At 43.4% G+C, this 22660-nt stretch overlaps 2 protein-coding genes across 6 annotated transcripts; one reads left to right on the top strand and one right to left on the bottom strand.

Annotated features, from left to right (window-relative positions):
* Positions 1–314: 314 nt before the first annotated feature.
* Positions 315–11142, top strand: LOC146196027 (RUS family member 1-like). Of its 4 annotated transcripts, none has more exons than XM_084598040.1 (8): positions 315–777; positions 1533–1610; positions 1706–1820; positions 2600–2645; positions 2729–2761; positions 2996–3101; positions 6650–6822; positions 8397–11142. In XM_084598040.1, the coding sequence occupies exons 1-8, from the start codon at positions 640–642 to the stop codon at positions 9106–9108; spliced, it is 1401 nt and encodes a 466-aa protein (XP_084454166.1). In that variant the 5' UTR covers positions 315–639; the 3' UTR covers positions 9109–11142. The 4 variants fall into 4 exon arrangements, with proteins under 4 accessions (XP_084454166.1, XP_084454169.1, XP_084454168.1 ...); XM_084598043.1 differs by lacking the exon at positions 315–777 and adding an exon at positions 782–920; XM_084598042.1 differs by lacking the exon at positions 315–777 and adding an exon at positions 928–1033.
* Positions 11143–17722: 6580 nt separating this feature from the next.
* LOC146196026 (uncharacterized) lies at positions 17723–21042 on the bottom strand. Of its 2 annotated transcripts, XM_084598038.1 has the most exons (8): positions 20616–21042; positions 20337–20471; positions 20158–20259; positions 19746–20010; positions 19220–19261; positions 18932–19073; positions 18730–18801; positions 17723–18201 (listed from the first exon to the last, which is right to left on the bottom strand). In XM_084598038.1, the coding sequence occupies exons 1-7, from the start codon at positions 20851–20853 to the stop codon at positions 18748–18750; spliced, it is 978 nt and encodes a 325-aa protein (XP_084454164.1). In that variant the 5' UTR covers positions 20854–21042; the 3' UTR covers positions 17723–18201; positions 18730–18747. The 2 variants fall into 2 exon arrangements, with proteins under 2 accessions (XP_084454164.1, XP_084454165.1); XM_084598039.1 differs by lacking the exon at positions 19220–19261.
* Positions 21043–22660: the final 1618 nt, after the last annotated feature.

The raw sequence follows: 22660 nt of genomic DNA, 5'->3' as shown, positions 1-22660 counted from the left end.
GCCGCGTTTTACAGCGGCGCCTCCCAGACGGCGCCACATGTTCGGCCAAAGCTGCAGCGCACCAGGCCCATAGCTGCAGTAACAAACCTGCTCTAACTGCGTACTAATGGCAATGGTGCTACCAGGTTATGCAGTCAGTATCAAAACTAAACGTGGAAATGCGTTAAAAAAAAAAAAACTCGTCGACAAGTTTTAATTGCACGTCAATTTAATATTTTGCACGCAGTGGATACAGCGGATCAGCAATCCAGCGTCTCATGTTCTCAGTTTTTTTTTGTGCAGGTGCTGCCCCAAAGCGGCATGTACTCAACACAGTCATTTCTAAAGCGCGTTGGTGGCGCACTAATCTTTTTGTTTCTGAATCTCTGTGTTATTTTATCTCATGTTTTATCTAATATTTTGTGTCTCGTGGTTTCGCTCTCTGCAGTGGCAGCTTCAACTGAAACACAAGGTTAAAGACTGCAGTGCTGCCTGTGCGCATGAGCTCTGCGAGACTTGAGAGAACCATCTCTTGCAGTTCGATTGGTTTGATAGCAGCGCGTGACAGCTGTTGAAAACAAAGCGGTTCCCGCCGCCGCTAACGTGGCGTTGTGTGTGTTTGAGTAGGTGAAGTGCACTGTCACCGGCACTTATTTCGCGATGACTGGGACAGTGATAGCACGCGAGACATGTGGATCAGAAGTTCAGCAATCTTATGTCAGATTCGAAAACAGCGATAAGCTGTACGTCGTGAGGAGATGGCCCCGCAGGTGGTCGACACTGAGAAGATTTTTCAGCGTGAGTTGGCTTGTTCTTGAGCGCCTGTTTGTCATATAATCTTGCGAAGTTTGTATGTGCGTGGCCGAAGCGGTTTTGGCGTCGGTTGAACGAATTACAAGTCGGCGTTGATGGACGGAAACCAAATGCAGCTCACGTTATCGGCAAGTTATCGGTGCATAGATTATCTCGTTAATTTTTTTAATAACTTCAAATGATACGCACCAGCTGCATAACAATCTGTAGAATTATATCAGCTAAACTTGTACGTGCATCAGTTAGTGAACTTCGTGCAAAATTTATACTGGGCTGCTCGGAATAGGAGCTCAGTTGGCATATTCGATCATGGTTCATGAGGTGCTATAAGTGCCTATCGCTTTTATTAACGCCGTGTCCGATCATGATTGGTGACGAGAGGTTTTTGGCAAGTGCTTTTATGAATATGGATGATGAAAACTTTCATTTTCCGCGGGGTAAATGGAGTAGTAAACTCGGTTGGTACTTGCTCGAACTGGTGCTCAAATGGTATTTTCTTGTAGGCAATGGCTAAGGGTCACATGCATGGGCATGATTACTGAATCTATTGTACTAGTTTCTCCCTTGAAGGTAGTCTGTGGGAAATGTTCTGCAGGTTATTCATAATGTTACGGTGAAGATCTATAAACGATAGAATTCTGTACTACCACTAGTGTTGATGACAGCTCATCATTGACAGCGATGACAGCTGTACATGCTAGACCGAGCAACAACTCTGAGTTTATATATATCGATTGCAGGAGATATTCTTGCCTGTCGGCTATCCTGGAAGTGTCAGCAGTGATTACACAGAGTACCAGATATGGGACAGCATTCAGGTAGGTTCTGTGTTTGTAGAAATCTCGGAACATTTCACTTAGGGACTTTTCACGGCCTTGCATGTTTAATGGGTGACACTGCCTTTGGCGTACAGGCATTTGCCAGCAGCATCACGGGAACATTGGCCACCCAGTCAGTACTTACAGGCGTTGGAGTTGGAGATCAGGGTGCATCTGTGTTGGCTGCGACGACGACCTGGATTCTCAGAGGTGCGAACACACTTGTTCAATGCAGCTTTGCTGTCAGTTTAAGTGAATAGATTTCGCAGTTATAAAAGGTGGTTTCTTTCGTAGTGCATTGAGATAAATGCTAGTCACTTTACCAGATACTGCAGAACTCATGCAGTCATATATGCGACTCGGGGGATGTTGGTGTAGTATTTCTGGCTTGAAATGATTTTATTCCGAAGTGAAGTAACTGCAAATATATGTCTGTGCCAGTGTTATTCCATGTAGTACAGATTAAAACAAAGCCCTAGCATCTTTATTATTATTATTATTATGGCCAGAATGGTGAATTGTCAGTAGTCTTGCCTGGACGGAAGATTAATGTTGCATGTAAGTGATTGTCAATGCTTAGACAGTTATGGACTCTTCCTTGTTCCAGTGGCTGCATAGCTCTCAATACCAAATATTCTGGCTACATGTGCTGTTCAACTATGTGGAATTTGCTTATACCTTGTTAGCAATACTGATTTATGAAGACAGAGGCTAGACTAGGCTTTGACGGCACTTTCTAATCATTCAGAACATGCTAGTAATGAAGTTTGAATTAAGGCTCAGTTTTTCAAGTTGGCTGTTGATGTGCTTATCTCCTGTGGTCATGTTATTGCTGTGTTCATGAAGATGAGAAAGTTAAATCATGTCATTTTTGTGCTAGACAAAGGAAAGTTCTTGTCATCTCAAAACAGCTTGGGTTTGTCATGTTCATGTCTAACTGCATCCAGTGACGTGTAATTCACAGGCATGTCTGTCTACCTTATTCTTAGATGGTGCAGGCATGACAGGGCGCATCCTATTTGCCTGGTTTCAGGGGTAAGTTGGTGTAAATTAAATTGAGCATGTGATGAGCACTTTTTAGGAGCTTCTAATTGGTGCTGTGCACATTTTTGCTCCAGATCAAATCTTGATTACGACTCCAAAAAGTGGAGGTAAGTTTCCTCTCGCTGTTCATGTGGTTCTGAGATTAAACCTTTTTCTGGTATTTCTGACAAATTTTTTTTGTGTGCATGTTCCTTTAAAACCTTCATAAAGAGTTATACTTGAAACCACTATAAACTTGTTCTACAGCTGAAATTAAGGTCTGACTACTATTCTTTTTTTCTCATGTGAATTGTGCAGGGTGCATTAGAAACTGAAGTTCTGTCATTTCTTCCTGTTTGTAGGCTCTTTGCTGACATACTGAATGATGCAGCCATATTCCTGGAACTTATGTGCCAGTATTTTAAAGGATATGTGACCCCTATCCTCTGCATTTCCAGTGTTGCAAAGGTATGTCCAAACTGTTAGCAGTGGCACAGACTCTTACTACAAAGTGACTCACCAAAGACTACACAGAACAAGCACTTGTTTTTGTTTTGTCTCGTTTCTCAGCACTGTTAAAAGCTAACTGCAATAAAATTTTATTTTTGGCTACAATTCTTGTTAATGTGAGCAACGGGTCCCTAAAACTAATCCTAGCAAAGTTTCATGCTTGCTAGAAGAGTGGTTGTGCAGTTACAAGTGTTTTAAAACCTATGTAGCAGACGACATGCACCTGGAAGCATGTTACAGAGTTGGGCAGCATAGGAGATATGGTGTAGGAACGGACACACGAGAACTGTCCCAAGCAGGGTTCATTGTGGGTGAATGGACTACAGGTGGCATGGCAGTAAAAGGTTGTATGCTGAATGTTATGGAAGTCCTAGGTTTGTTGCAGTGGTGAAAATTTTATAATTTCTGCCGCGGTTGCCGTGCAGAAACAGTGTATTATCAAAAGCACGAACATACATGTCAAATATCTCAGAAGTATGGAAAACATTGGGCAAAAGAAACTGTACTCCATGTTGGTGGTTGAAGTTTGGTCGCAGTGCTGTAAATTCATGCTATAGGCATTTGCACCCTGCACGATACCCGAATATAATGCATGCCCACTAGCCGAAGTTTCTACAGCTAGCAGCTAGCTGGCCGAAATGTCACAGCTACAGCGCCTGAGTGTCCGATTGTACCCCTTTCCGAGTGATTTCCAGCTTTCAGTAATGGCTGCCCTTCTTCCAGTTTTGGTTAAAAATAAAACGGTGGTTTTTGCGAGCGATTCCTGGAACATTTGCTTCAGTTGCTAATGCAATATTTTGATTTTAGTACTTTCTCATGTCATGCTACTACAAAGCACTCGTTGATGGAACCTGGTTGCAATTGGCCTTTCTGTTGTGCCAGCATAGGAGCATGTACGTTCAGCAAAATGTTATGAACTGTATGGGACCAGGGAAAATGTTTGAATTATCTTAAAGTCTGAATTATCGAATAGTCCTAAAAAACTCCCGAAAACCGATTGATTCACAGCAGTTTTGTCTGAAATTATGGTTGTCTGTACATCTGAGATGAAAAGTAAGTGACTGTGAAGATTTTTCGCGGTTTCATCAAGTTCCGTCAGGAGGGTCGAAAAATTGCTGTAGCATCGCAAATGCCTTCGTGGCTGTTCTAGTAATGCGACACAGTAGCAGTGATGCCTCTTCACGAACGGCTCGGTAGCATTTCGAGGTTTCTTTAATGCAATGACTATGCTGTGAAACACCTGTAAAATGTGACTGTCCAGCGTACTCGAACAGCATAATTAGTACTGTGTGGATAAAAGTAATATGCATAGGTGCTGGAACTGCTTGACGCTTTCCCAGTATAAAACTAAAAAACCAATGGTGCTCAAAAGCAGTGTCCTAAATGGCATGACTGGCGCACTTGCCCAGTGGCAGTGGCAGGATGGCATAAATTTAAGAGAAGCAAAACTGAAACTATGATGCTGGGCTGTACTCTTTCAAGAAAGACTTCATATGGTCATTGTGCCTGCCATAGCACACATGCCTGATGTGTGTGCCTGATGTGTGTGGAGTGTCTGACACCATGTACTTACATGGGCATTGGCTGGGACTATGCTGTTAGTTCAGATTAGTTGAACTCAAATTAAGAAAGTTTAAATTAATAAGAGTTTGCTGTAGGTACCCCCTACAGTTAAAAACAAAAAGGGCTAATTGAACAACGCTCTAATTAGGTTCACAAAATGACCCTGATGCTGCACTCAAATAACAACTCTCTCACTGTTGCCCTTTTCATCGGCACTTGCTGTTTGTGATACTTAAGGGAACCAGCTAGTGTGTGGTGGCAATGATCAGAGAGGTTTAATATCTGGCTGTTTTACAGTTGTAACCTTGACAGTACAAGGCACAAGTTGGAGATTCAAGCTCCCCTCTCCTGTTCTAGCAAAAATTAGGTGACATTGAAGGGGTGGAGACACTAAACGTTATGAAATGTGTTCTTGATTTGGAATAATGCATATGACAAATAAATTACTGCATGGAATTCATCGGTACCCAATAAATGATTTGTAATTGAATATTTTTTTATCTGCAGTTTGTTTTGGTTTCTGGTTGTCAAACAAACGTCCCTGCCTCACAAGTTAGCATCAAATCACATGGAGCAATGAAAAAATTCCTTTTATTACTGTTTTGTCATTTTAAGTTATACAAGGCGTTGTGCTCAACTACTCCAGGAGACAAAACGACAGCAACTAAACAAAGATCTATGTATATGTGCCTCATGTGATCTTATGCTGACATCACAACCATTTTTTTGTCTCCTGGAACCGAAACTGCATAGGAAAACAAGTTCAGTCATAAGTTATTTGCCGAGTGAAGCTGAATTTCATCTAGTGATCTGTAATACACTAATGCCTTATGTTTAATTCCATAGTATAAATACATTGAGAAGAAATTGGTGTCGCTTTCCTGTTAATTCATATATTGTGTTGGAGCCTGCTGATGCACTTGTGTATGAGCAGAATGAACATCTCAGTTCCTTTATGCAGCATGCAAGAATAGTGAGAATGCCCAAGCATGTTCCCTGTTGCAATAAAACCTCACGGATACGTTTTTAAAAAATGGACAGAAGCATATTCAGGAAAAATGTATGATCCAAACCATCTAATTATGGACAGTGTATCTGTTATGCGGGATACAGTGGCATTTACTGACACTTTATTCATAAAAATATTGATTAGCATTTCTTGACACGAGCTTTGAGTAGCTCCTTATTTAGTGCTCGCAGAATTGTGCCCGGGCTTGTGTTGTAATTAGCAAATTAGCACGGAAGAGATTTCACAACACATTCAGTTCATTGACAGCAATGGCAAGCAGGTGTTGTTTGCTCAGTGTTTAGGGATGCTTTGCTATTATTACACCATTGTGCTGTGGAGAAGCCATTGCAACAACTAACTGTTTCATTCTTGTTCTTCATGCAAAGAGGCGTCTCATGGCCTTAGGCACTGCATTTTTCCTATTCATGTCAATTATCCATAGGGACAGCCCTCTTTATATTGGGTGATAATTTTTATTTTATTTTTGTTTCCTTCGCCCCATAGCGCCTAGGTGCATTGGGTGCTGCTGCTCTATAGCTCTTCATATCATGTGCCTCCTTGGTGCAGCCCGCTCGCATGTAAACACATGTAAGGTTTATGACTAAACGTATTGCACAACCACAATTTATTTAAATTTTGAACGTAGTGGCCGAGAAATTGTGTTATTCAGGAACGTATGATCAAACGAAAACAGTGTAATTCTATGGGGCGTTTGAACCAATATCAATGAGATTCTACTGTAGTTCGGCTAAGGTTGTGCTTAGAGTAACTCTATTTGTGCAAGCACTTACTCTAGCGTATACGTTGGTTTTGATGTACAATAATATTAAAGAAGCATTTCAGGGCCCCTTTAAGTGCTTTGTCAGATGTATGTAGAGTACTAGTGCAGAGGAGGGAATTTGCAAGCATGCCAAAAGATTTCCTTGTGCCCCAGTCCGTTGTAGGCGTTGCTGGGGGAGCGACAAGGGCTGCTCTGACTCAGCACCAGGCCCGCAGTAATAACATGGCCGACGTGAGTGCCAAGGATGGAAGCCAAGAGACCCTTGTCAACTTGGCTGCATTCCTCTTCAGCTTGTTGCTGCTCCAGCTAGTGGCTGGCAACACATGGTGGGTACTGCTTTTGGGCAAGGGACTGCTCTACCCTGAGTTTTTATTTTTAAGACTGTTGCCTTGTGGCACAAGAGGGGTCTGTGTCCGCTTTCAGTATGACAGGAACTTTGTCCTGGTCCACAACTTTTTTGCTCAGTTAGTTATGGCATTATAATAATCAATGAAAACAAGCAGCCACATTTGGCCAGCTATAAAATTGCAGAGGAACTCTTGAGTGCTACAAGGACTAAAGATTTCACAAGGAGGTGGACAGTCTTGGCCAAATTTTTTTTATTGAGAAAGTGTTTGAAAAAGTGTCACATCCTTGCATGTCTTCTGCATTCATGCACTAACTGATCAGCCACTTGTATTAGCAACATTCATAAAGGATTTGGTTAGTCATACTTGCAGTAAAAGTGTGCAGTAGTTAACATTCACCTTTGCAGTTATTTGGGCTTTTGGTACAGCTGTACAGTGCAGCAAACTACTCTATGCTTGTGAAGACTAAGTGCAAAAACCAGGACAAGGAGGTTTTGCTTTATTCTTCAATGCTGGCCTCATCACAAGTTCTTGTTTAATCTAGTACTCCACAAACAAAAGAGGTTGCAGCAACATACAGGTATGGGCACAAAACTTTTATAGGAATTAACTTTGAAAAAAACAGGCATTTCAAGGGATCTTAAAAAAAAACTTTTATGAGTGTAATATTTAAACAACCGTAATGTAGATGTAACTGTAACTATTCATGTGCTCTTCCATTCATGCAAATAATATTTGCTTGAGTCTTATAGATAGCACAAAAATCATTTTTAGTGCGAACTTTCCTAAAAGCAATCTACAAAATGTTGAAAAGCATGAATATAAAAACAAGGAGCTGTAATAAAAATTTCAAAATACTCAAAAAAGGTGGTAAAGTTTCTCTTTACTTACTTTTGAAAATATGCCTGGCATATGTGTAAGCTTCATTTTTGTTAGCTCTTCCGGGACCATAGAATAAAATTGGTGACTATAAAAAGTACTGAAAAAAATTTGTCTGCTTGGGTCTCCTCTAAGATATTCTAAAATGCAGCTGTTTGTACACTCTTTCAAATACACACAAAATTTGAATGTGATGCCAGTGGCTGAAACAAAGGGACATTTTAACTTCCCAGTCAAAAGGAGGAACTGCTTCTTGGCTCCTGACATATTGCAACAAAACAGGAAACTGATATGGAACAGAATTTAGGTAAAGGAATCTGCTTTGCGGCACATACGAATTGGTAAGAAATTTTGGTTACAAGAGACCTTGGTTACAACAGACATCTCTTTCGGGTCCATTGAGTGTCCCTTGTAACGAGGTTTTACTGTATATCTTAATTTTCTTGTGCGAGTGCATTTCTACGAGGGAAATGGTGCATCTGCTGATGAGCAGTATCATTACTGATTTGGCATTAAAATATACCGTTTAATAAATTTTGCGCAATGCAATAACCATATTGCTTATGAAATGTTATTTCTTCACCTGTTTGAGTGTTGCAAGTACAGCCTGCTGTGAAACCAGTGAAACCAGACTTTATTTTGACCTTTTTATTTTGCTCGGTTCTGTTTTGCAGGCTTGTCAGCACCATCTTCATTCTTTTCACCCTGCTGCACATCTTTGCAAACTACCGTGCTGTGTCATGCGTTGTCATGGAAACCTTCAACCGATCTCGGTACTCTGTTGTGGTGAGGCACTTCTTGCAAAAGGGGGGTGGCATTGCGCCTGTTGGGTGGGTCAACGCTCGTGAGTCAGTATGGGTTCAGTGTGGCCGACCGTTTGTCAGCATCAACCTCGGGGTGCCACTGTCAGCAATAGCACCAACTTCTGAGGAACTGCTGTGCCGGATGGAGAACATTCCTGGGGGAAAGAAAGCCACACCGGCATACCTGCTTGCAGTCGTGCGTGATTCGTCGCGGCATTATGACATCAACATTGTGCTTTCAAGCGAGAGCACGGCCAAGGACCAAATGGAGGCCATGTTTCACGCATTCCTGCTCGAGGCCATTCTGCTGAAACTGAAAGTCGATGCTGACCACCCTTGGGCAGCGGACATCTCTAATGTGGAAAATGCTGCAGAGGATCTTTCCAGTGATGACCATCGATTAGTCCAGTCTTCAAGGGCTATGGTGAAAAAGTGCTTTCCACTTCTGTGGAAAGCTCTCGAGGACTCAGAGTGGAAAACTGACTATGTTCTCTTCGGGGCCACAGAATGGAGAGTCACTTGGTTGGACTACGAAGGTGAAGCTGTTTCAGCAGGTGATACCTTAGGTTCCAAGGATGTGTAAGTGACAGACTTTTTTGTGCACTAGTGACGAAACACATGCCTTGCACTTTTACTTTCTTTTTTACTGTGATTAACAAGATGCCGAAGGTGGCGTGCAGACCGTGTGCTTTTTTATATTCTGACAGCCATTATAAATGGCAAGCACTGTTTACAAACTCCACTATTTAAGTAGTGAAAATTGTCCAGCGGACTTTTCACTCTTCACTGGACATGAGAGAAGATTAGTGACAACTGCTGTATTCACCTTTTGCCCATCTCCTCAGCAAGCATCCTCATTCTCTAGCTTGCCTAACTGCAGGACCAAGAGTGGCACAGTTTAAAGTGCTCGTCTCTTACAGCTTCTGTCCAGTTGGGAAATGTTGTTTTTGTCGAGAGGTGGAATGCCAGTTTGCTTGCAACATGCCATGTCAGTGACAAAGGTGCTTACTGCAAAGAAAACCTGTCAAAATGCCATCGATGTGCAACTTTAAATTCTGCTGAAATTCTTGCCTAGCTCTTGTTCTGGCCCAAATTAATGCACAGCCCAAACACTGATTTAATGTTTTTGTCCGCAGATGGCTCATGTATGGCTGTCACCATTCTTTTTTATTGCGTGCTGGCAAAGGGTTGGCGCCACGTGTGTTTGCCTTGTCAGCATGGACACGGGAGCTCTGTATTGTGGTTACCCATGTCTGCAAGTCCTCACTGTAAAGTTTGCTTAGGTGGCATGTCCCGTGAAAGTTGCAGCATATGATAGTGTGCACGTTAACACTGAGGTGAGTGAAAGCAGCCCGCTGCTTGAAATTGTGAGGTTGTTATGGACAGACCACAGGACTTCTTGCTGCGCATTGCATTGAAAATACAGTGTCATAAGAGCCCAGGGGGTCTGCTTATAAGCCGTATAAACGACTGTTAACGGCTAGTTAATGTAAGTATATTTTTGTCAAAAAGTGTTGCACAGTTGACTTTTTACTGCACTGGGGTGTCTTTGAGTGACGGTATTGTGTCAGAGATATATCGTATGTGCCTCTTTGTCAGTGAAGATGCCGGAGCCATTGCCGACTACAGAATGAAAACATAAATGTCCAGCTTGACATTCTAATGCAATGGACTTCAGGTGATTCAAGGATTCCTTACCCATTGGGTAAGTAATGCTCATGCCAGGATCAGTGACGACTCCAACTCAGGTGAAGAATTTTGCATGTGGCTGCACTAGAACTCTTCCAGTGGCACCCGCATATACCGGCAGTACCGAGACATTGACATTGAGTACCGAGACATTGACATGACCATTCCAGCTGCTGTCACACAATGCTATTGTGGCATGGTTGCTCGACACAGTGCGCAGACTTCTTCAGTTCAAATTATCCACATTGCAGAGATATCCCTGCGGCCAAATGCCGCAGGCCTCTTGTCAAGCAGTTCCACGACAGCAAACTGAAGTTCGTGCTGCCATCGAGCATCAGCGTAAGCTTCCACTCTTCCCGGTTTACAACTGTGCGACTGCAGGGAGAGTTCTAGACATTGGCAGCGTCTGCAAATTAATAAAATACACTGCTTTTAGTCTGTCCAAAAAACGAAAGGGCCACATACAGGCTTCTGCCGCAAGAGGCATACTTAAGGTTGTCTGATGGTGGAATGAATCACTGACACATCAAACCAGCGTTTTGGTTAACGACCCTTTTCCAGACATATAACCCTCAGAAAATCCGAGCATCAGGCCACGGAAAATCTTGTACCCATTGGGAAAAACCGCTGGGTATACGGTGGCACAAGGGATCAAACCTGGTACCTCCCAAATGTGAGGTGGATACCCCACCACAAGGCCACTGCTTCGGTGCCCTTGTGGCAGAGCATGCGCCATACGATGGCGAACATTACGAGCCATACGATGTAGTTCAGAAGCAAACCCCCTGTTTAAACTTTTAACAAGGACCGTACTTTGGTAGCCATACTTAAATTTTCCTGCGATTTTTCAAAATTCCCACATTACCCTGATCATCTCAAAGCATTGCGACAATAAAACATACCTTTGCAGAAATGTGTGGTCTTAATTTCTCTTAACTGTAGTGGGCAACACTCACTCAGCCTTGATATTTTGAACATGATAGCATTTAAAAGCCTCATTCTCCAGAAAATCCCCCATTTTGGTGCAGCGAGGGAAAAATTATGAGCATGCCACTTGCAAGTGGCGTTCGCAGGCGACGCAGATGAGCACTAATTGAGCGACAGGTTTGTGACGTGGCGGAATGTGTGATAGGAGCTGCCAATTCTGGCTTCTTTTTTTGAGATGAGAATAGAATCCTTCAGAACCTTAGAATCCAGAGAGAGACACTACTTCTGGGCCAAGCAGACAGTTCGTACAGCTTGGTTACAGCAGGCATAAAGATTTGGCATAGATGTGGAATCTTTGCCAGATAAGATAATGTGCTAGCTTCTGACTATATGCTAATAAGCATGTGTGAGATAATAGAGGTACAAATTAAGGCATTAATGATTGAGTGCGTAGCGGAGTGCATGCCCTCAAAGGTAAATCTTTATGTGCCTCCCCTCCTTCCCCTCCACCAACCCTTCTATTTTCCTGGTTTCCATATTTAAAAGTATGTGTGCTGTTGTGTTCAAAGTTAAGCAGTGCTTAAAATGGCAATCATCGGGGAAATCACACACTGGGCAGGACAGTTGAATCCATATGTTGTGGCTTGATGCCATACCATTCTTCTCGAAAGTGCGCCGCAAATTAAACAATCAAATGTACCTTATTTATATTCTAGTAGCAATAATTTACAGCAAGAGCCTCGGTTTTTAAATTAATTTTTAAACTCCACAGCGCTATGCACTGGGGGGAAGGGGAATGCTTTGCATTGGGTGAGCATGTACTGCATTTCAATCTTGCGTGCAGCAACACTTATCTGCGTAGCATATCGTAAAATAACTAGCATTAGCCTCGGAAGAGAAGTGGTTCCCTTGTCAAAAAAAGGTTTCCTTTAAAATAGGTTATCTGCAACTGTCTAAAAGAGTCCAAGGTTAGTTTATCATTTTCTGGCTAATGATAGCCTGCTAAGCAGTGCCACCCAGCGACAATAAGGCACTTACTGGCAATGGACAACACATTGATTAGAATGAACCCTATGCATCAGTGCTGTGGTGTAATGGACTAACATGGCAGTAAACTGGTTATAGCGACACAGTACAACCCTTGCATTGTCTATCGCATTGCAAATAATACTTGGAACCGCACCCACACACGCAGCCAGAAACATTGCTGAAAACCATGCTTCTCTCGTAGCTTCTAGGTACCATCTTTAAGAAATGCAAGGGAATTTGCTTCACTTGAGATAACTTATGTGGAACTGAAAGGAAAAAATTCAACTCCTGGAAGGAAGCCAGAAGTGAGACTTGTTTTTCATGACATGCCCTTGGTGTAATATTGAAAATGTGTTGTCAGTGAGTTTCTCTTTTCCATCTTCCCTGTCTCATGTTAGTTTTCATGTTGGCTTGTCATGAAACCCACTGCTGATTTATATACATGGATGAGATTGGGATGCTAAGGTAATGAGTCACTTGCATGCTGAAGTAGCTAATGGCTTGGTTTGGTTTGTGGGGCTAAACATGCAACTTGGGGTTTGAGAGACGCCGTAAAGGAGAACTCCGTAAATTTCGACTACCTGGGGTTCTTCAACATGTACCGACATCGCACAGCACACGGGCGGCTTGCTTTTCACCTTCATCGAAAAGCAGGGGCCGAGGCCGAGATTCGATCCTGCATTCTTGAGCACCTAGCTAATGATAGCTGCTGCTTATAGGGCAATTTATGATTTTTTGTAATTCATAGAGTTTAAAGGGGTGCATGACTGAAACTCGCACGTGAAGCATGCAGTAGTCTCTTTAGGCTACTATTTAAAATGGTGACAATCACCATTTAAAACTGCGATGATTTTCAGGCTTCTTCACAGCACTGTGCAAAGATACATATGTCACATAAGGCGGTGGTACATTTCGAATGCAAAAATATTTGATTTGATAGAAGTAAACCAATTCTACCACAGAAGCAGCCCACATAGCATTTGGGTGGCATCCAGTGATGCCAAGATACTTTGTTGGGTGAGTTGGTACTTATTCATTATTAATAGAAACAGCGCAAACACAAAGACAAGGGACAAGGAACAAGAAAGCCTGTGTACAAGCGCTGACTCACAACTAAGCCTAAGCCCTTTGCTCCAAGGCCCAGAAAAAACAAACATGAAGAAAACGAAACAGTCACATGAAACAACCCCTAGGTTCACCTGCTGCATAAAAAATTACTTTAAAAAATCACTTAAAAAAGACACCTCTTTGCTTGAAAGAGCAAGAGAAGTCTTGCTGACACACTTATTGTCCGTTGAAATAAAATACGATTCAACTATATCTCTCGTTATCTTCTCTTTGTTGCGATATAAATTTTAACACTGTCAAACTTAGGAGTACACTTCTTCTTCTTCATTATTTCACATGACTGGCAATGTGATACCAGAAAAGTTTTGTCATTTCCACTTTCCAAGTTGTTCCAGTGTTCCTGTAGTCTCTTATTAATACACCGTCCTGTTTGTCCTATATAACTGGCTCCACAAGGGAGTGGAAGCCTATACACAACACCTGTCTTGCATCCAACATATGGGTTTCTATGTTCACCCCACATTCTTGCTTCTTCGCTTCTCTTTCCCTTTGAATAGCCGGGCAGATCCTCTTCATCTTGAGCGGGGCGGTCAATGCGACGTCAACATTATACCTCTTGCCTACATTTTTGAGGCCATGCGAAATTCTGTGCACATACGGTACCACTGCAATCTTCCTTTTCCTCTCACCAATGCTGGGCAGGGATTTCAGTCTGTGCGTTCTTTTAAGGCTCTTCAGCACCCGGCAACTGGCCTCAATAATAACTGACTCCCGATAACCGGCCTTTGCAATTCTCGTCACTTGTCTTTCAAAACTCTTGCCCATGCCGTGGTAATAAGATTTCTTCAACGCATTTAATAAGCATGTGTTTATCATCCCATTCTTCACTAATTTGGAATGTCCCGAATTGGAGCCTAGCAACGGCTTCATCGATCTCGGGTTGTATTCCCAACAAACATGATGATCACCGAATTGAATCAATATATCTAAATACTGTAACCGATCGTCCACTGGTTTTTCAACAGTAAATTCCAGCCCGGATCCACACTCAGTAAAAACATCCATAATGTCCTTCATTCGTTGATTGAATCCTTCACAGTCTGTGAATACTAAAAAGTCGTCCACATACCTGAAGGTGGAATAATGTAAGCCCTCCAAGTTATCCTTCAGGTGTCTATCCACGTACATTAAGAAGATGTCACCCAAGACCGGTGCAACACTCGACCCAATGCATACTCCAGCCTTCTGCGTATACAGCTTGTTCTTCCAGCCTATGAAGGTGGATTCCAGGTAGAACCTCAAAAGTTCAAGGAAACTTTCAACACTTACACCTGAGGCGTCAATGAAGTCACATTCATTATTGTCTTCTGTAATGCACATTTGTACACGCTTAAGGAGGCAGTCATGGAGGAAGCTATAATACAAATCCTTGACATCCATGCTGAAGCCGACCCATTTTCTTGGGTTGTGTTCTTTGAGGAATACAACAAGGGCTTCAGAGTTAGGTAGCCTTAGAGGGTCTGATAAAGTCAACGAGGAAAGGTGTTTCTGCAAATATTTGGACACCAGGTGCTGCCACGTGCTCTTCTCAGATACGATGGCTCTGAACGGAACATCTCGTTTATGGGTTTTTGCCGAAAAGAATACTTGCAAATGTAATTGCTTGCATTGTTTTACCTGTTCACGTATCCGTTCAAGCCCAGGATCATCTAGTAGAGCCATAGCCCTCTCTTTTATCATGGTCTTTTATCAGCCGAGGCTTCTCAACAGCAGCCTCGGCTTTTTCTTGAAACTGATTCTCAGAAAAAAATAGTAAAATACCCTTCTTTGTCTGATAGTATAACTCTGAGGTCTCTTGAGGCCATCCATTTTGCAATATAGTTAATAGGGCACTGTTTCCCGTTAATTCCTTCTTTTGTGTGCTCTAGCACTTCCAAGCACTCATGGATGCACCGCGACCCATCAGAATCTTCAAATCTATTTGCAATACAGCGTGACGTGGTCACCTGTTCAGCCTCATCAACTCTAGGCTCAAAAGCATGCTTAGGACCCAGCCTCAGCATCTTATCAATATCTAGAGGTATCTCTTCATCTGCGAAATTCAATACTGTGGCTTTCTTGTTCCTTGTCTTCGTGTTCACGCTGTTTATATTAATAATGAATCCAGTGATGCACTGCAGGATGTCAGCGAAGGCAACAGGAATTTGAAATTTCGCTGTCCATGATGCCATCACCAGGCTTTGCTTTTCCACACTTCCTCACCACTATGAGAAACAAGATTTTTTTGCCGATAATACTGCGTTTACCAACAGGCTTCATCAATTTGTATCTGAGCATCATGCACTTGAAACTACACTATTAGCTGCTTTTTAAATAGACCTTTTTAAATAGTCTAGATCAATAAATTATTCTTCACGGATATTATCTACGGTTTGCAGAAAGTTGCGTTTTGTTAAAAACAAAGCAGTGCAAACATTGAGCACTTATGTCGACATGGCATTCTTTCCTTTTTCCGTACTATGAATGGTGACATTAAGATGAGAACCAGCTGCATCTCATGAACAGAAATGTGCATTTTCAAAAAATACTCGAGGGATGATGGATGGGCGGGATTGACAGCTTATATGAGTGAGGTAACTGATCGCATTCTTATGAACATTAACACATTTGTAACAGGCCCACGCATGATGAAATAAGATACCCTGTGGTTTAGAGCGGTTTCTTTGCAGTAGCGAAATAAGCAATGCCAAGCATTAAAAAAGCCATGCGATGATGTAAAGGTAAGTGGTGCGTAGTGTGTGGTAGGCCTGATCATGGTGTGTGGTTCCATGACTCTGGGCTTGATATCTCAGATTCAACCAAAATGACACAAACTTTTCAATTTTTTCTTAACGGCAAATTCCTTAGCTAAAGGAACTGTGTCTTTGCCAAACAAAGGAAATGGCAGAAGCCTTAATATTTGATCGCACTAAACGTATACCGTTGCATGGTCAAAGGATGATGCTATTACTGATAGGGCTTTGGTTGCGGCTGTTATCAAAGAAGTATAGATACCAAATTTTAGTTGCACATTTCTTCTTGTTAATGATGTGCAAACTACTACAGTATATGGATCATGATGTATGTAGTATTTGCCTACAATTGCTAAATACCTTATGATTAACTTCTAGCTGTTTTAGTTCTGGTTTCAACAGCCCAGCAATGGCTATAACACCAAAGGTTTGGTTTCGTCTATGGAGTTTTAACGTCCCAAAGCAACTCGGGTTATGAGAGATGTCATAGTGGAGCGCTCCAGAAATGTCAACCACCTGGGGTTCAAACACGCACTGACACCGCATAGCACATGGGCACTTTGCTTTTCGCTTCCACCAAAAAGCAGCCCTGGCGGCCGGGGTTTGATCCCGCATCTTTGGGCGCAGTAGTCGAGCACCTTAACTACTGCACCACCTTGGCGAGGCTGATGTCAAAGGTCAATAAATACAGATCACCGAAGGCATAAGAAAGCTGCAGTTATTTAAGTGCTGTGATCGCAGTTCTTGACACAGGCTGGCTTTAGCGTTCTAGTCAACGCCTGGCCGCGATGGTACAGTGGTTACAATGCCTGGTTACTGTGCCTGAGCACCCAGGTTTGATCACTATAATAATAATTGGTTCACAGGAAAGGAAAGGCACGACCACTGCACCACCGCGGCAGGGCTCCTGAATGCTGGCGATGAAGGTGAAATGAGAGGCGTCAGAGTGCTTTGCGATGTCAGTGCGTGTTAAAGATCCCCTGGTGGTTGAAATTACACCTCAGGCCTCCACTATGGCTTCTTTTTCCATTTTCACTCCCGCCTTCCTCCCTTCCCTTACAGAATGGTCGATGCGACCACAGAAGAAGCCTGACAGATACTGCGCCTTTCCTTTCTTGTGAACCAATTATTATTATTATTATTGTTAGTCAACTAAAATGACACTAGTAATTATTTTCATGTCTCACCTGACCTATACTTAACCTCGGAACGTCACAGCCATCACTTGGCTGTTGATACCAAACAGGCAAAAAAGAAAAATTCGATTATAGCATATTTTGTGGCTGGGGGTAAATGTTGCATGTTCATCTATTTTACACTGTGTCTGTGGCATTATTACAAAGACGAAAACGCAACAGAGAGCTCAATATCGCCACTTGCATGGATCAACCAATAACATCATCTAACATAGGCTCTGTTTTTGTTGTCTCAGTTTGGAAGATAATTGGTCAGGCTAATAGTACACTGGACACTGTGACGTAGACAAAACACAATGTGGTGCTGCCTGTGAAGCAGTACTAGCTCAATGCTTCAAGAAAAGCTTATGCTGAATGAGTGGTAGTGCCGTAATGCTGCCTGAAGCAAAATGACATGCATCGCCTAGGGCGCGTGCACTGTCACAATTGCACTGTTCTGTTATGCAACATCCAAATCAAGTCTCCAGCTTCTCAAACAAAAATCAAGTAGCATCTCTGAAGGCAAAAGCAATTCTGAAACTTCTCTTGGCCATGTCGTTTATTATATTTTGCGATTAAATCACAGCAGCTAATCCAGTCTCCAAGGTCTTCATTATGGAACACAAGAAAGGTTGAAGGCTCCACAGGTGGCAGTAAGGAAACTAACATCAGGGCCAGAGCAGCCAACATGTTTGCTGTGGATTTTACTTGGTTGGAAAGTCCAAACTATAGTTCAGGATTTTGCAGTCGGTAGATGTCTTGATGAAACAATGTGATGTCCACTGAGCCACATTATCGTGAGCTGCAGTTGTGTGTTCCTGGGAGTGGGCGGTGCATGAAAGTCCATACAACACTGATATCAGATGACACAGTCAAAGGATAGCACAGTCCGTGATGAAACGGGAGCATTGGCTACCGCACAGCATCACTTCCCCGAACAAGCCTCAAGGACCAACACAGGTGCTGTCTTCGTTGCTCTCATACTGGATAGGAATTCTGCAGAATAGACAATATTTTATCGCACACTCTGGTGACAAAGATAACAGATGGAACGTGGCAATCTCGAGCTTATTTCATCTAAGTTGCAGATGTCCTTGTGTTAAGATACCTATCCACCTAAAAGCGGCTTACATAAAACACAAGAATACAGAACAGGACTGAGCACATTTGTCTGTGCTGTTCTTTGTTTTATCGTGTTTTATGTGCTTTGATTTTTAGATGAATTGTTACCAACTAGCCCAACTTTCTACTTTATTGAAAGATACCTATCACATATCTGTGGATGTATCCTCATATTTCGTATGGTATTGCAAGCTTCATTTTTAAAAAGTGATTTATTCTCGGGTGTCACGCCTGTTTCCTCCTTTGGCTGAAAACTGGTTCCATAATTGAAGGCGAGTAAACACACTGCCCTAGTGTATACTTTTGCAACTACCAAGAAGAAAAAAGCGCCCGGGTCACACGATAACCGCTCATGCTCAAAATATTGTTCCGAGTTGGCACTTGCAGGACATTGGTACCTACATAAGGCTTTCAGAGAGCTCAGGAACTGCCTTGATCTTGACTGTCACCGCTCGGGCTTCCCAAAGTTGTAACCTAAAAAATATTAAAGGAAACTTAGGCTTACACCAAATTCGCAGTTTGATACAGCATTTCAAAGCTTAAAACCCATGACAGCTCATGCTTCTAGGCATAAAATTTACATTAAGAAAGACATATAACTTACGTTTTCATCTTTCACTTCCATGCTTTGCTCACATATAGCATAGAAAAATTCTGGAGATGTCAGCAGTGGGCTGCAGGCACCTGGGTACTCGCTGCCTTTCTGCACATCAGGAGATGGTGCTTCCGCAGCTATTTTCTGTGGTCTGCAAGTAGAGAAACCCCGTGCAAAATAATAATTGGTTAATAATGATACAGAATAGAAATAAGCGCCATGCAAAGCTGTAATAATTGTGCAATGGCAGCCACTACTTCCACCCACTGAGTAGCAGATAAGCCAATCAACTCGTACCTGCAACTCGCATTTCGTCGAAAGGCGCTGAGGGGCGTACAACTAAAGGAAAAAGGGTAGGAAGATATGCATTACTTTTGTGATAAGTCACGTAGGGAACTTGCACGAACACCAGTGATGCTATGCACCATGGGTAATCCGCCATTCTGCTGTCCTTGGCAGTAATTGGTGTAGCGCAGCCAGGCCTCAGTGAATTGACCGAGTGCATTTTCATTTTCAACGTACCACCTAGCAAACATGCAGTCACTCATTCAAGACGTCAGCAGATTCCTCTGAACGTATACGCATCCACATTTTGCCCGAAATATCAGACGTGCTATGAATAAACGGAAAACCAGTGTGGCGCGCACAATCTTAAGGCCAGGAAAGATTTCGAAGGGCACAACTTTCTCAGAAGTGGATGGGTATGTGAGGCACATGTCGAAATGATCACAGCAGACACCGTGATTCTCAAAACACAGGTGAACCACTTGCAGAGCCTGAACAGGCTACCTGTGGATGTGTGGGCCGTCAAGTAACACTGTACCTGCATGGCTGACAATGGCGAGGCCTGCTTGGACGTTGCTGCTCTGCTATTTTATGTGGAGTGTGGTTTGCGCCCACATCAAGAACGGTCGAGCACAGTCCAGTGTAGAAAATCACTCTGTCATTGCTGCCTTGCAAAGCCTCTTCGGTAAAACTTGCTGCACATGATGCCTCCTTAGATGTTACAAGTTGTTGTTTCAGGCTAGAGATTTCGTCCTCCAGGCCCTTGATGTCTGCAGCACTCAAGTCTGTTTGGCAGACTGCATCTGTTTGGTACAAGGTTTCAAAAAGACCATGGGAATATTTAAAAAATTGGCTTTACATAAACATTCTCATGCTATAATAGCAAGGGAAAAAGCCTTCAGAAAACGCTCCCTCATTATTTGTGTCTACCTTCTTTTACATGTGCTTACCAGCTCGAGAGTGGTCTGTCGGTTTTGTTTCTTCAGCGAACATTTGCTTGTGCATGTCTTCGCTCGGTGTAGGCTCGGCGCGAGCTGGAGATCTACTCGCAACTACAGAAAAAATCAAAATTCAGAATGACGCCACAAAATAATATCATAGTGCGGATAAACAATGCGAGCTTTCTTACTAGAACTAAATGGGCGATGGGATCGTGGTTTGGTGCGACGATAGCGCGACTGATTTGGAGATTTCACGGCAGAACACATGTGTAGAGATGGGGTCCAGTCGGGGTTGCGATGATCGAAAAGTTTCGACGGCCGACCTGCAAAATATACACGCGTAAATAAAGAATGGTTAGTTTCGGCAGCAATTCTTTGCTTTAAAACACATTCGAGGAGCAAGTGTTGAAAAAAGCTACGCAGATCCGTCGCCGGGGCCCTGCCTCGCGAAGGGTCGTTTTACCCACCTGACACGAAGTGGCGTGAACAGATTTGGTACTTCTCCGGATTGGCGTCGACCTTGCGTCTGTTGATTCGCGTGAGCCATTCGCGTTGGCGTCGCTCAGAGAGCTCCTTTGCCTTCTCGCATTCGTGCAGACGTATTCTTGGAATCCTGAAGAACCCGCAGTCGGCCTTTCCGGTCTTCAGTTTCTGTGCCTTGCTTTGGGTTCGGCTCTTACAGCCCACCACAGCACAGTATACCATCGCGTAAGCACCGTTTGCGCGCACTATAGGCTATATAAATGCGGCTGCGTTACACATGCTGTTGCTAGCGGTGTCTGCGTCGACTGCTGCCAAGGGCGACAAGATGGCGGACTACCCAGAATGCATAGCACCGCTGGCATTCGTGCAAGCCCCTCCATGGTGCTAGCTATCATTTGCCCCGCGTACATTTCACGTACCTGAGAAGACGTTCCAAGTTGCCCACATAGTCACGCGGTGGGGGCCGATTGTAACAGGAAGGAAATATAGTGGGCAGATAAGCAGGGTGATACTGGATGGTGCTTTTTCGGTTGCCCACGAAGTGGCGACTGCATATTCTGCTGTTAGGTGTCGGCAGCCACGGTGTGCCGTCAGGACTGCACGTACAAAAAGCGGAGAAGTGATTACACATTAGGGCAGCAAACAAACAAACCGAGAACAGCAGGCACTATTTACTTTACTCGACGAACTGCTTGTATCCAGAGCTTGCGTCGCTCCGTTTCGTATGATTTAGCTGGAAACTGGTAAAAACGGATATTTGGATCGAGGCCTTCTTGCTCGTGGCAGCCAACAACGCAGCAATAACGTCGGTTACGGCGTTTGGGCGCCGTGCGCTGCTTTGCAGGCTTTGCATCGGCATCGCTTCCTCTCGCTTTCGGCATAATTTCACGTAAGGTGGATTAAGTGGGTCGGGGATGGCTCATAGCGAGATATTTCATTTATGCGATAGGTTCTTTGTCCGGTGATGATAGGTCAAGTTGACAAAAAGAAACTGCTGCGTGATACACAAACCACCCTCCAGCTAGCACCGCAGCATGAGCTCAGAGCACTGCACAACGCGACGATTGGTCGCACCAGTAGGTTGCACACCACCATAAGCACTGGTACTACCCAGCAACTTTTTTCCCATCCCCATGCGGCGCCACAAGACCTAATTGATTAGGGTACCTCGGTGTCAGCGGCGCTGACATCGAGGCACCCTATAATTGATCAATTAAATCATTTATCTCTGCTTACATCACTAAGGAGGAGGATAAACTTTATTTAAAGAAGAGGTCGTAGGCGCGGGGTGGGTTGACGTTCCCGTCACCGCGGTGGGCTCCTGTTCTAGGCCGGACGCCAGGTGGCCGACCGACGATGTCGTTCGGCGACCTCTTCGGCCCGCTCCGTGTCTCGGAGTTGAGTTGAACCTCCGGGTCGGAGCTGAGCAGCGCGGCCTCCCACTGAGATTGGGTAGAGAGCTGCAGACTCTGTGATGGCTTGTCTTGATTACATGAGTATAGGATGTGTGGTGTGTCTGCCTTTTGATGTCCACAGAGAGAACAGACAGGGCTGAACTGCTCTGGGAACCATATGGAGTACATGTACGGATTAAAGAAAGTGTCTGTTTGAAGCTGCCGCCAGGTGACTTGTTGTGTTTTACTTAGAGATTTGCATAATGCTTTTCATGTTTCATACGCTTGACATTTCGCGCTTGTTTTTTTTTTTTCCTCTTGAAAAGAATGCAAAGCAGAAACATCAGAAATGTGGTATCGCCTCAAGAGCACGACAAAAACAGAAATCGAAATCACGCTAGCAATCGGAGCTTTCTTTTCTCCTTTAATCGCACTAGTGTGGAAACTCTGCATTAAGAAATGGCCGGTTTTAGATCGCATTTGTCCGGTGCAACGTTACTAGAACAAACGAGTTTCTTTACTAACGTTGGTCGGGTGACGATGATGATGATGATCTATTGAATTACTTCAAGTGAATTTATTCTTCAGGTATTAGCGCATTTATCAAAATTGTGAAAGTCAGGAGGGGGGGGAGG

This window comes from Amblyomma maculatum, chromosome 3 (assembly GCF_055883805.1).
Source record: "Amblyomma maculatum isolate TAMU_Amacu chromosome 3, ASM5588380v1, whole genome shotgun sequence".
Taxonomy (NCBI): domain Eukaryota; kingdom Metazoa; phylum Arthropoda; class Arachnida; order Ixodida; family Ixodidae; genus Amblyomma; species Amblyomma maculatum.
Note: the sequence above shows the minus strand (reverse complement) of the source record. Positions and strands in the feature narration are given on the sequence as shown.

Coding starts and splice junctions, on each gene's coding strand:
- LOC146196026 (XM_084598038.1), bottom strand. CDS start 20,853: ATGGTATACTGTGCTGTGGTGGGCTGTAAGAGCCGAACCCAAAGCAAG. Junction 20,472..20,615: donor TTCACGCCACTTCGTGTCAG/GTGGGTAAAACG, acceptor TATATTTTGCAG/GTCGGCCGTCGAAACTTTTC. Junction 20,011..20,157: donor GACAGACCACTCTCGAGCTG/GTAAGCACATGT, acceptor TGTACCAAACAG/ATGCAGTCTGCCAAACAGAC.
- LOC146196027 (XM_084598040.1), top strand. CDS start 640: ATGACTGGGACAGTGATAGCACGCGAGACATGTGGATCAGAAGTTCAG. Junction 778..1,532: donor CACTGAGAAGATTTTTCAGC/GTGAGTTGGCTT, acceptor TATCGATTGCAG/GAGATATTCTTGCCTGTCGG. Junction 1,611..1,705: donor AGATATGGGACAGCATTCAG/GTAGGTTCTGTG, acceptor TTTGGCGTACAG/GCATTTGCCAGCAGCATCAC.